Here is a 12,794-nt window from a genome sequence, read left to right on the forward strand (position 1 = left end):
TAATATGCCAACTTTTAACAAAGAGAGTTACAGCTTTACATAAAAACATAGTCACTATTCTCCAGGAACATACAATCTAGTCATGGACTAGATATATGATTGCAGGTGGCTATACTGTAAGACTTTTAAGACAATGTTATAAAACTGATACAAAAAGTATTTTGTGGGTTGGATTGAACTAAACTATTAAAAGAATTCAGAGGAAAGAGCAATCACTTCTGACTATGGTGACTTGGGAAAACTTATTCTAGTCATTCTTTTGACTCTTCTACATTATCATCTTCAAAATTATAATTAGTATTAACAGTTTGTTCCAGTTTATGAGGAGCAATTTGACAAAATAAAATCAATTAGTATTTTATACAAAACATTAGACAATTTAAAGGAACTGCTTCATTTCATTCTAGGTTCTTTTACCATCAAAAGTAGGTAAACATAAGAGTGGATTATCTTTTCTTTCATAAAGTATTCACTGTCTGCATGTTTTTATTTTTAAGCAGCTCCTGTTTTTGATGCTCTCTTTCCAGTGAAATCAGTTTAAACATTTTACACCTAAATAACAATTTTTTCTGGCTTGTTTTTCAGATTGAACTCATTTGCCAGCAAAATAATATAATCGTATTGGAAGATACAATAAAAAGACTCAGATCTGTAAGTACATTTTTCATAAATATATATTAAGGAATCATTTTTATTCTGTTAGTAGGACAGCAAAAATTGTACATATGTTTTGGCTCTCATGCATTTTGTGAACAGTAAAAAATGTTTGTTTTCTAAAATCAGCACGCTCTGCTTGATGCCCAGGGGTACTCCCATCCGTAAGAGCGATGCTATTCTTGCTCTATTTCATCATTACTTCTTTCTTTCCTAGAGCTGGAGAGAACTTTTGGTTGGTTTTATTAATGCTCTTAGCTGTTACTTGATTAAAATGACGGCTGTGAGTAATTTAATTCTCAAAATGTAAGATGTATTTGTGTACACATTTATTCCTCTTAATAATAAATATTTTAAAGTCAAATGTTGTTACTTAGTTCTGAGTAATATGTTCTCGTTAACAATGTGAAATGAAAATTGCTCTGATTAGACATTTTAGTGTTATCATTTAAAATATTTGAAACATCCTCTCTAAAATATCTGTACTTTTTTCCCAATAAAGTATTGGTAAAATAAATATTGTAAAACAAATGTTTCTAAATATATTAAAGTGAATGGAAATGCACTTGAAAGTATATACACGTATAGAATATACAGCATTCATTTAATTTATTCATTCATTGAATGATTATTGAACAAAATTGAACGCTATGAACAGGTGCTTTAATAGTAGCATACAAGTTTCTCTAAGCAAATTAATTCCATTTTTAGGATTTGTTACTAGATCTGATACAAGAAACAATTCTGGCCTCTCTGAAATTTCTTTACTATTTTTTCTTCAAAGTTATTGAGTAAATGTAGGGACATTTTCAGTGAAATAAAAATACACTACATTCAGAAATGCTGGAAAAGAAAGGTATCTAACTGCTTTTTAAAAAGTATTGATGAATTATTATTTTTTGAATTATTTTCAAAATACCAAATTTATTATTTTTAAGGATCCTGTTTGCTTTCAACTTTCATTTAGAAAATGATGCTATAGTTTAGCTTGAAATAATGGCCTAATTTTTTCCTCCTTGGCAAGATAATTTTAGAGACTGAAAAAGCACAAAATAAATCTCCTTCCAGACTTGATTCCTTTGTCAAAACTTTAGAAGCAGACAGAGAATACTACAAGAGAGAAGCTCAAAATTTGAGAAAGATGATCAGAAGTAGATCTAAAAGCCCAAGACGCCCATCTCCATCTTCCCGGGTAGGTTTTGGAAACTTATAAATACTTTGGAGTTTGTTGCTCAGTGACTTTTATTCTTTGATTTATCTAATCTGGAAATAATTCCTTTTAATTTGGCGTGAATTGGTATACCAACGAGGATGGGAGACAGAGCTCTCTTTGATAGCACAGTGGACCGTTGAAATTGGCCTTTATCCCCAGCATTAGTAGTGGTTGGGGGTAATCATACAAATGTGGAGCAATTTGGGATGAAGTTGTTTAAAAGAGAGGCGATTTTTAAACTTTTTTCATCATTTCATTATATCGTCATGTTTGCTTAACTAGAGATCGTGTGCTGCCATCAGTAGCACCTTTCTATCAGTAACACATGTCAAAGAATAATTTCAGATTTCTTTTTTAAAAAATTTTATTGAAGTATATTTACAATGTTCTGTTTAATTTCTGCTGTATAGCAAAGTGACTCAGTTATACATATGTATTCTTTTTCATATTCTTTTCCATTTTGGTTTATCACAGGATATTGAATATAGTTCCCTGTGCTCTACAGAAGGACCTTGTTGTTTATTCAGATTTCTTATGTAATAATTGTAGGGTACAAAGTGTGATGTAGAGCTTTTGAAGACAACAAGAGACCGTGAAGAGCTCAAATGCATGCTGGAAAAATATGAGCGTCATTTGGCAGAAATTCAGGGTAATGTCAAGGTTCTCACATCTGAGAGAGACAAGAGCTTTTTTCTGTATGAGCAGGTAAACTTATTTATAAGTAAACAAAATACATAAATACTAACAGTTCTAGAGATAGGTAATTCTTTAAGTTCTATGAGAATGCTTAAATCTGTCAATCAAATTAATCTAACATTTGGGAATTGCCTTTGTTCTTATGATATTCTTAATGAAATGTAATGTATTTGTGTATGTGTACACACACACACACACACACACACACGTTATCCCCGTATGCGAAAAATCTCATATGCATGCATTGGAATAGTCTGATTTTTGGAATAAGAAATGGGGAAAGTGTTAAATGATAGGGTGTGGTGAGTTCAAGGTAAAAAATTTGGACTTGGGGGTTAAAAAATACAAACATATCACTTTGATGTACTGTCAATCACTTTAGGAATTGCCATATAATTTAATATAGAGAGTAAAATTAGTTTGTAGTTTATCTCTATTTTTAGCTTAAGATTATATAACCCTTATTAATCAAATGGCTTCTTGACTCAACAAATAAACCCCATACATCACCAATATAATTTATTTTAAAAATATCAAATTTTATTAAGAATTACAGCTACTAAGTGCAGGGTTCTGGACTTGCTACTCTAAAAGATAGAAAAAATAAACCAGACACTGTTTTATATGTTTGCAATCTAGTTGGGGAGATAAAATATATTATCTTGTATTTACTTTTTGTTACTTTAGCGTAAGTAGTCTAGAAGATACTGTAAGAAATAAAAGAGGTGAGTACTTTTAGTTATGGTTATCAAGATCTTTGCTAGACAATGTGGAGTTTGAGTCCTGAAGGATGAATGGGATTTCTTTTATCTTGAAAGGGGTAAGAAAGAACATTCCAGACTAAAGGAATGGTATGAAGCAAAGGATAAAGGTGGGAAAGTCAGTACATAAATGGATCAGTTTATGACTAGAATAAAAGTATATGTCAGTGGAGTAAGGGCTTGAGAGGTAGACTAGACTAGAGCAGGAGTCTGAAAACATTTTCTGTAAAGGCCCAGATAAGAAATAGCTTGGGCTTTGCAGGCCATGTGACTTCTGACACAGCTATTCAACTCTATTGTTGTAGTGTGAAAACAGCTATAGATAATATACAAATGAATGAGTTTGGCTGTGTTCCAGTATAATTTATTTATGAACACTGAAATTTGAGTTTCATATTCTTTTTACCTGTTGTGAAATATTCATCTTGTTTTGATTTTTTTTTAACCATTTAAAAATATAAAAAACATTTTCAGCTTACAGAGTTACAAAAATAGGCAGGCTGGATTTGGCCTGTGAACTATATATAGTTTGCCAATTTCTAGACTACATGGTAGAAGCTGTTCAGAGGGCCCTATAGGAGGTTTATACTTTGCTTTCTTGTAAGCAATGGACAGTCTGTTTTTTTTTTAAAGTGGAAGAAATATGATGAAATCTACATTTTTACAATTTTAATCTGGTAACAGTTCTTTATTATCTCTTACGTAATCTTTCTATGTTATCATCTTATATAACAATTTCTCCTTCAGGAGATTTGGAGGAGGGGGAAACCATGGACTCTTTTTTTTTTTTAATTAATTAATTTATTTGTTTATATTTTTGGCTGCATTGGGTCTTTGTTGCTGAGCGTGGGCTTTCTCTAGTTGCGGTGAGCAGGAGCTACTCTTCATTGCAGTGTGTGGGCTTCTCATTGCTGTGGCTTCTCTTGTTGCTGAGCATGGGCTCTAGGCATGTGGGCTTCAGTACGTGTGGCATGCACGCTCAGTAGTTGTGGTCCACGGGCTTAGTTGCTCTGTGGCATGTGGGATCTTCCCAGACCAGGGCTCAAACCCGTGTCGCCTGCATTGGCAGGCGGATTCTTAACCACTGCACCACCAGGGAAGTCCCCATGGACTCTTTAGAAGGCTGTTAACAGTAGTCCATGCATGAAGCATTAAGGGACTAATCTAGGGTGCGATCAGTGGAAATAAAGATAGGAACAGATGCAAAAGACACTGAAAAGGAAGACTTAACAAGATTTGATTTTAGCACAAAGGAGGGACAAAAGGAGATCACTGAAGTTCTGTTTTGAATGACTGAAGAATTGTGGTAATAGAAAAAGAAACAGGAAAGTCACCAGTGGTTTGAGAGAAAAGATGTGTTTGGTTTCAGAGAGAGAGAGTAAGATGATGGCGGTACATCAGGTAGTAACTGCCATCAGGCAGTAAGAAATGTGGGATTGGAGTGGGGAGAGAGGCAAGAGCTGAGTATGTAGATTGAGAAGTCGTCTGTTTTGAGCCTTCAGAATGGATGAAGTTTCTGAATGAGAAAGCTATAAATAGAGTAACAGAGAAGTCAAGATGGAATCTTGGGAAGTTTTATTCAATTGGTAGAGGATCCTTTGAAAGAGATAAAGAAGACAGGAAACTAAGGCAGAACATTGTTATACGCCCAAGGAAGGAAGGAATCTCAAGGAGATTGTTGAAGGCAATGGCAAGTGTTGCCGAAATATCAAGAACAGGAACTGAGAAGTGTTGCCATTAGATTTGGTGAGGTCATTACGTGAAATTCTGCGGAGTGGTGGATGTGGGAGCCAGGTTAGACTGGGGAGAGAGAGTGGGAGGTATGGAACAGTCAAGATGTACAATCCATGGCACTAAAAAAAAAAAAGCCTGTCAAAGGAAAAAGAGACATTTGATGGTAAATGGGGCAGCAGGATTTAGTGACAGTTTTTCAAGATATGGGAGTTGTGTGCATGGTTGAAGAAGTAGAGAAAGAGTCAGTGGAGAGGATGATATTCAAAAAAAAAGTAGGATGTGAAACAAAAGTAGGATTCAAAAAGTAGGATATGAAATCATCTGTAGATATAGAATAGATTTGGAACCCGAGGATGGTTGTTGAACAAGTGTGTAAAGAGTTTGTTGGGTTGTCAGTAAGGATTGATGGGCCCTTCTGTCAGGGTAAAAGTAGCCAGGACATGGAAATGGCATATACATTTTGGAGAGAAAGACTGGAACGCTATGATATTTTTTAAACCAGTATTCTACCTGAGTTGTGCTGAATTCAAATTTATCACAAAATGGATGGAGTAAACCCACAGCCAACATCATTCTCAATGGTGAAAAACTGAAAGCATTTCCTCTAAGATCAGGAAATGAGACAAGGTTGCCCACCCTTGCCACTGTCTTTCAACATAGTTTTGGAAGTTTCAGCCACGGCATTCAGAGAAGAAAAAGAAATAAAAGGAATCCAAATCAGAAAAGAAGAGATAAAACTGTCACTGTTTGCAGATGACATGATACTATACGTAGAGACTCCTAAAGATGCTACCAGAAAACTACTAGAGCTAATCAATGAATTTGGTAAAGTAGCACGATACAAAATTAATGCACAGAAATCTCTTGCATTCCTATACACTAATGATGAAAAATCTGAAAGAGAAGTTAAGGAAACACTCCCATTTACCATTGCAACAAAAAGATAAAACACCTAGGAATAAACCTACCTACGGAGACAAAAGACCTGTATGCAGAAAACTATAAGACACTGATGAAAGAAATTAAAGATGATACAAATAGATGGAGAGATATACTATGTTATTGGATTGGAAGAATCAGCATTGTGAAAATGACTATACTACCCAAAGCAATCTACAGATTCAATGCAATCCCTATTAAACTACCAGTGGCATTTTTCACAAAACTAGAACAAAAAATTTCACAATTTGTATGGAAACACAAAAGACAACAGCTAAAGCAATCTTGAGAAAGAAAAACGGAGCTGGAGGAATCAGGCTTCTGGACTTCAGACTATACTACAAAGCTACAGTAATCAAGACAGTATGGTACTGGCACAAAAACAGAAATATAGATCAATGGAACAGGATAGAAAGCCAGACAAACCCATGCACATATGGTCACCTTATCTTTGATAAAGGAGACAAGACTATACAGCGGAGAAAAGACAGCCTCTTCAATAAGTGGTGCTGGGAAAACAACAGCTACGTGTACAAGAATGAAATTAGAACAGTTCCTAAAACCATGCACAAAAATAAACTCAAAATGGATTAAAGGCCTAAATGTAAGGCCAGACATTATAAAACTCTTAGAGGAAAACATAAGCAGAACACTCTATTACATAAATCACAGCAAGATCCTTTTTGACCCTCATCCTAGAGAAATGGAAATAACATAAAAGTAAACAAATGGCACCTAATGAAGGTTTTGCACAGCAAAGGAAACCATAAGCAAGACGAAAAGACAACTCTCAGAATGGGAGAGAATATTTGCCAACGAAGCAACTGACAGAGGATTAATCTCCAAAATATACAAGCGGCTCATGCAGCTCAATATCAAAAAAAAAAACAAAAACAACCCAATCCAAAAATTGGCAGAAGACCTAAGTAGACATTTCTCCAAAGAAGATATACAGATTGCCAATAAACACGTGAAAGGATGCTCAACATCACTAATCATTAGAGAAATGCAAATCAAAACTACAATGAGGTATCACCTCACACCAGTCAGAATGGCCATCATCAAAAAATCTAGAAACAATAAATGCTGGAGAGGGTGTGGAGAAAAGGGAACCCTCTTGCACTGTTGGTGGGAATGTAAATTGATACAGCCACTATGGAGAACAGTATGGAGGTTCCTTAAAAATCTAAAAGTAGAACTGCCATATGACCCAGCAATCCCACTACTGAGAAAACCATAATTCAAAAAGAGACATGGTTCATTGCAACACTATTTATGATAGCCAGGACATGGAAGCAACCTAAGTGTCCACTGACAGGTGAATGGTTAAAGAAGATGTGGCACATATATACAATGGAATGTTACTCAGCCATAGAAAGAAATGAAATTGAGTTATTTGTAGTTAGGTGGATGGACCTAGAGTCTGTCATACAGAGTGAAGTAAGTCAGAAAGAGAAAAACAAATACCGTATGCTAACACATATATATGGAATCTAAAAAAAAAATTGTTCTGAAGAACCTTGGGACAGGACAGGAATAAAGATGCGGATCTAGAGAATGGACTTGAAGACATGGGGAGGCAGAAGGGTAAGCTGGGACAAAGTGAGAGAGTGGCATGGACATATATACACTAAAATGTAAAATAGATAGCTAGTGGGAAGCAGCTGCATAGCACAGGGAGATCAGCTCAGTGCTTTGTGACCACCTAGAAGGGTGGGATAGGGAGGGTGGGAGGGAGACGCAAGAGGGAGGGGATATGGGGATATATGTATACATATAGCTGTTTCACTTTGTTATACAGCAGAAACTGACACACATTGTAAAGCAATTATCCTCCAAATAAAGATGTTAAAAAAAAAGTCTAAAAAAAAAATAGATGGAGTACCATATATATTTCTTAGTAAAACACTGTCTCTTTCATTGACTGCTTCCAAATTAATTTTTTTAAAAATTTTTGGCAAAGACATTGTAAACCAAGCTTCTATTTGTAGACATTCATTTACATATGGGGGAATCATTTGCATTTATATGTGTAAACTCATTAAAGAATTATACCATTTTCCTGCCGCATGCATATTAATATAGGTTTGCATTTTAACTGGCTGGATATAAGATAGCTGTATTTATTTCTGTTCTAAAGCTTGTTAAATAAAAGTCTATCTGTGTATTTAAATAATAGGCACAGGAAGAAATTGCCCGACTTCGACGAGAAATGATGAAAAGCTGTAAATCTCCTAAATCAACAACAGCACATGCCATCCTCCGGCGGGTGGAGACTGAGAGAGATGTGGCCTTCACTGATTTACGAAGAATGACCACAGAACGAGATAGTCTAAGGGAAAGGCTGAAGGTTTGGAAGAATTTTATCTATACGAGCATTTGTGAGACACCATGCAGTGACATTGAAAGCGCTCTGTTTTGTTTTTGTTTTTTAAACAGATTGCCCAAGAGACAGCATTTAATGAGAAGGCTCACTTGGAACAAAGGATAGAGGAGCTGGAGTGTACAGTTCATAATGTAAAGAAAAATCACTTTTGCACTTTCGGCTATAAACTCTCAGCGGTTCCCCCCTTTCCCCCTTTTCTGTGTTCAGAGAAGTTGGTTTTTTGTTTTTTGTTTTTGTTTTTGTTTTTTTGTGGTACACGGGCCTCTCACTGTTGTGGCCTCTTCCGTTGCGGAGCAAGCCTCCGGACACGCAAGCTCAGCGGCTATGGCTCACAGGCCCAGCTGCTCCGTGGCATGTGGGATCTTCCCAGACCGGGGCACGAATCCATGTCCCCTGCATTGGCAGGCGGACTCTCAACCACTGTGCCACCAGGGAAGCCCCGAGAAGTTGGTTTTTTATGATAGTGTTTGTAATCCTAATATATTTATGGTGGTATATATGGTGTAAATAGGCACTTTTTCATTATTTATTTCCTTCTAAAAAATGTGAGTGAAGTCTTTTTTTGTGTTAGGTTGCAAAGTGTGTTCTTTTAAATAAACCATTAGGGATGCATTCTAAGGGCTTTTAGCAACTTTGTCATCTCCCTGTTTCATTAACGATAACATTGCCAGGGATAGAAAAACTGGCTTATTCTACCTAAAGAGTAGCTAGGGTAGAGAAAATTATAATGAAATGGCAATTAATGAAATGTATTTAAACTGAATTTCATTGTGAAGCATCACGGTTTTACTAATCAAGGATTTGAGATGCTATGAATATATATTTGAAATGTTTTTACTATATAAACAGAATTAAGGGAATTCAACTTTCTTTTAACCAAATTTAATTGATTATATTTCTGAATTCATCTGTTTTATGTTGTTATAATGAGTTTTAGAAAAAGCAGTAGACAGGAGAAAAACATTATTTTTCATAATCCCACTTTATATATGTAATTTGTTAATGCTGAGCAACAAATAAGAAATCCTTTTGCAAATAAGCTGTGTGTGCTATAGTCCAGCTGAACCAGACTGAAAATATAGATATGTATACTGTGATAGGCTTTATGGAAAAGCTGTGCAGTGGCTTGTCTGAGTTCCTGCTCCACGGTTGCCTTGTCCGTACAGCCTCCTGCAACGTTTAAGTCTAATCTGATCATCTCATTGTGTGAATCTTATATACCGGTTTGTACAAAGAGAGGATGTCTCTTTAGGAAGATTACTGAAACGTTTTTAGTGATGGCAGTAACTTTGTCATTCTGCTTGTATAGCTCGATGATGAACGTATGGAACAAATGTCAAATATGACTTTGATGAAGGAAACCATAACCACTGTGGAAAAAGAAATGAAATCACTAGCAAGAAAGGCAATGGATACCGAAAGTGAACTTGGCAGACAAAAAGTAGAGAATAATTCTTTGAGGTAAACTCAATTACCATTAAACAACTAATAGTTTAACTATAAATAATAGCTCTGCTTTTTGTAGTGTATTTTATAGTGATAATTAAGTTATTTGTTGACTTTATTTTCTGAGAGGATTATTATGAAGCAGTCATAGACACCTTAGCAGACATTAAATGATTTCCTGAAGGTCAGTCACAGACTGGGAATGCCACACTTAACTAGTAATCTTAATCTTATATTTGCAGAAGGCCTCAATGTTTAGCTGAAATAGCTTTTACACAGCCCTCCTGTGTAAAGAGCATATTTGACTTCGGTATTTCACTGCTTAATTTATTTTTTATTTTATTTATTTAGTTTTGGCTGCATTGGGTCTTTGTTGCTGAACGCAGGCTTTCTCTAGTTGCAGCGAGTGGTAGCTACTCTTCGTTGCGGTGCGTGGGCTTCTCATTGTGGTGGCTTCTCTTGTTGTGGAGCATGGGCTCTAGGGCGTGCGGGCTTCAGTAGTTGTGGCGCGCGGACTCAGTAGTTGTGGGGCACAGGCTTAGTTGATCTGCGGCATGTGGGATCTTCCCAGACCAGGGCTCGAACCCATGTCCCCTGCATTGGCAGGTGGATTCCTAACCACTGCACCACGAGGGAAGCCCTCACTGTTTTATTTACCTTATAACTTTAGTTATGTTCTGGGATCTGAACGATATAAGAAAGCACAAAGTACCGGTTTGATAGTAGCTTAGGAAAGGGGTAGTTTAGCATGTAATAAAAGCCATAGCAGAGAAATAGGAATATGTAATAGAACTTCTATTAATTGAATGCTACGTACTGTGCTTAGCACTTCTACATATTGCAGAAAGGTAGCAGAAGATATTCCAATTGAAGCAACCTACCGGCAATGACGTAGGGGAATAAGTGTTTGAAGACCTCCATGTTAGTGCTTTACTTGTAGTATCTATTGATGTGAGAAATAGACATTCTACAGATTCAGTAAGGTTGAATTTCAGTGCATCTATGAACATATGAAATATAATAGTTCATATGAGTATGAAGTATATTATTAAATCTACAGATAGTATTTGGTTCATATGTGAATTCCCAGAATCCCCTCTTTGGTCTTTCACGGGTCTGTGGTGCATATATTGGAATCACTTGTCAGGACAGAGAGTCACTTAAATTTTTTCCCTTCATTTATTTTTTACTTTCCTGCTTCAAAGGATATTGCAAGCTCAGGTAAAATAAAAATAGTAATAAAATAAGAAGGACAACAAAGAAAACTTTGGAAAATAGAGAAAAGCATACAGGAAATTTAAATCACCCATGATTCCATAACCCAGGGAAAACTATTATTAATATAGATCATTTTTCTAACCAGAACTAGATCTATCTGTGTGTATAAAAGCTTTCTATGTAATTGATACCATCCTATATTATGTTATATATTTGGCCAACTTCACTTAATTGTATACCATAAACATTTACACATGTCATTAGAAATTCTTTGAAAGCATTATCGTGGTTTATTAAAATATTCTAACAGATAAATATACAATAAGTTAGAGGTTTTTTTGTATACGGTTTTAACAGTATTATTCAAGTTTAATTGATATATGTACAGTAAACTACACATATTTAAAGTATTCAGTGTGGTAAGTTTTGACATGTGTGTGTACCTGTAGAACCATCACCACCCTCAAGATAGTGGCCCTGTCTATCACTCCACAAAGTCTTCTTGTACTCCTCTAACCTCTCCCCTCCCCTGCCCTCCCCAGGCAACCACTGATTTGGCTTCTGTCATAGAGATTTGTTTGGATTTTCTAAAATGTTGTATAAGTGAAATCATACAGTATATATTCTTTTGTTGGGCTGCTTTCACTCAGCATCATTATTCTGAGATTTATCCATGTTGTCACATATAATCAATAGTTTATTCCTTTTTATTACTGAGTAGTATTCCATTGTATGAATATACCACATAAATATTTCAGTTGCTTCCAGTTTAGGGCTATAACAAATAAAACTGTTACGAGTATTCTTATATGGGTCTTTGTGTGGACATATGCTTTTATTTCTCTTGGGTAAATACCTAAGACTGAATCATATGATGGATATATGTTTAACTTTTGAAGAAACCATTAAACTGTTTTCCAGAGTGGTTGTATTATTTTATTTTACATTTGCACCAGCAGTGTGTGAGTGCTATAGTTGTTACATATCCTCACCAACACTTGGTATGCAGTATCTTTATAGTTTTAGCCATCCTAATAGGTACGTATTATGGTTTTGATTTGCCTTCTCTAATAACTAGTAATTTTGAGCATCCGTTCATGTCCTTATGTGCCATACATATATCTTCTTCAGTGTCTGTTCAGAACTTTTGCACACTTTTATTGAGTTTTTTATAGTATTAAGTCATAAACATCCTCTCTATATTCTAGATAAAAGTCCTTTGTTAGGTACATATATGTTTGGCAAATATTTTTTTCCCAGTCTATGGCCTGCCTTTTTATTTTCTTAAGTGTCTTTTAAAGAGGAGATGTTTTTGATTTTTGATTAAGCAAAACTTATTGATTTTTAAAAATTTATATCCAGCTTTTGTGTTCTTTTAAAGAAATGGTTGTCAAGCCTAAGATGAGATTTTCTCCTGTGTTTTCTTCTAGCAGTTTTATAGTTTCAGTTCTTAAATTTAAATCTATGCAAGTTAATTTTTGTATATAGTACAAGGTGTAGCTCAAAGTTCAGTTTTTTTGCATATGGATATCCAATTGTTCCAGCACCATTTGTTGAAAAACTTTCCTTACTCGTCTACACTGAATTGTTTTGTACTTTTGTAGTAAGTCAATTGTCCATATATGTTTAGGTCTGTTTCTTGATTATCTATTTTGTTTGGTGGATCTATATATATCTTGATGCCAATACAACATTCCTGATTCCTTTTTTTTTTTTTAATCCTCAAATTAGGTAATGTTAGTCCTCC

General features: G+C 35.2%; 1 protein-coding gene across 3 annotated transcripts in view; it reads left to right on the forward strand.

Annotated features, from left to right (window-relative positions):
- TSGA10 (testis specific 10) overlaps positions 1-12,794 on the forward strand; it is a 105,326-nt gene that overhangs the window by 28,608 nt on the left and 63,924 nt on the right. For 2 of the 3 annotated variants that reach the window (XM_060168585.1, XM_060168586.1), the window contains exons 4-9: positions 586-651; positions 1,679-1,846; positions 2,417-2,572; positions 8,177-8,347; positions 8,437-8,514; positions 9,693-9,844. In XM_060168585.1, coding sequence (XP_060024568.1) covers positions 586-651; positions 1,679-1,846; positions 2,417-2,572; positions 8,177-8,347; positions 8,437-8,514; positions 9,693-9,844 — 791 coding nt within the window. The remainder of the gene's footprint in view (positions 1-585; positions 652-1,678; positions 1,847-2,416; positions 2,573-8,176; positions 8,348-8,436; positions 8,515-9,692; positions 9,845-12,794) is intronic. The other variant, XM_060168587.1, reaches the window with a different exon arrangement.

This window comes from Lagenorhynchus albirostris, chromosome 13 (assembly GCF_949774975.1).
Source record: "Lagenorhynchus albirostris chromosome 13, mLagAlb1.1, whole genome shotgun sequence".
Taxonomy (NCBI): domain Eukaryota; kingdom Metazoa; phylum Chordata; class Mammalia; order Artiodactyla; family Delphinidae; genus Lagenorhynchus; species Lagenorhynchus albirostris.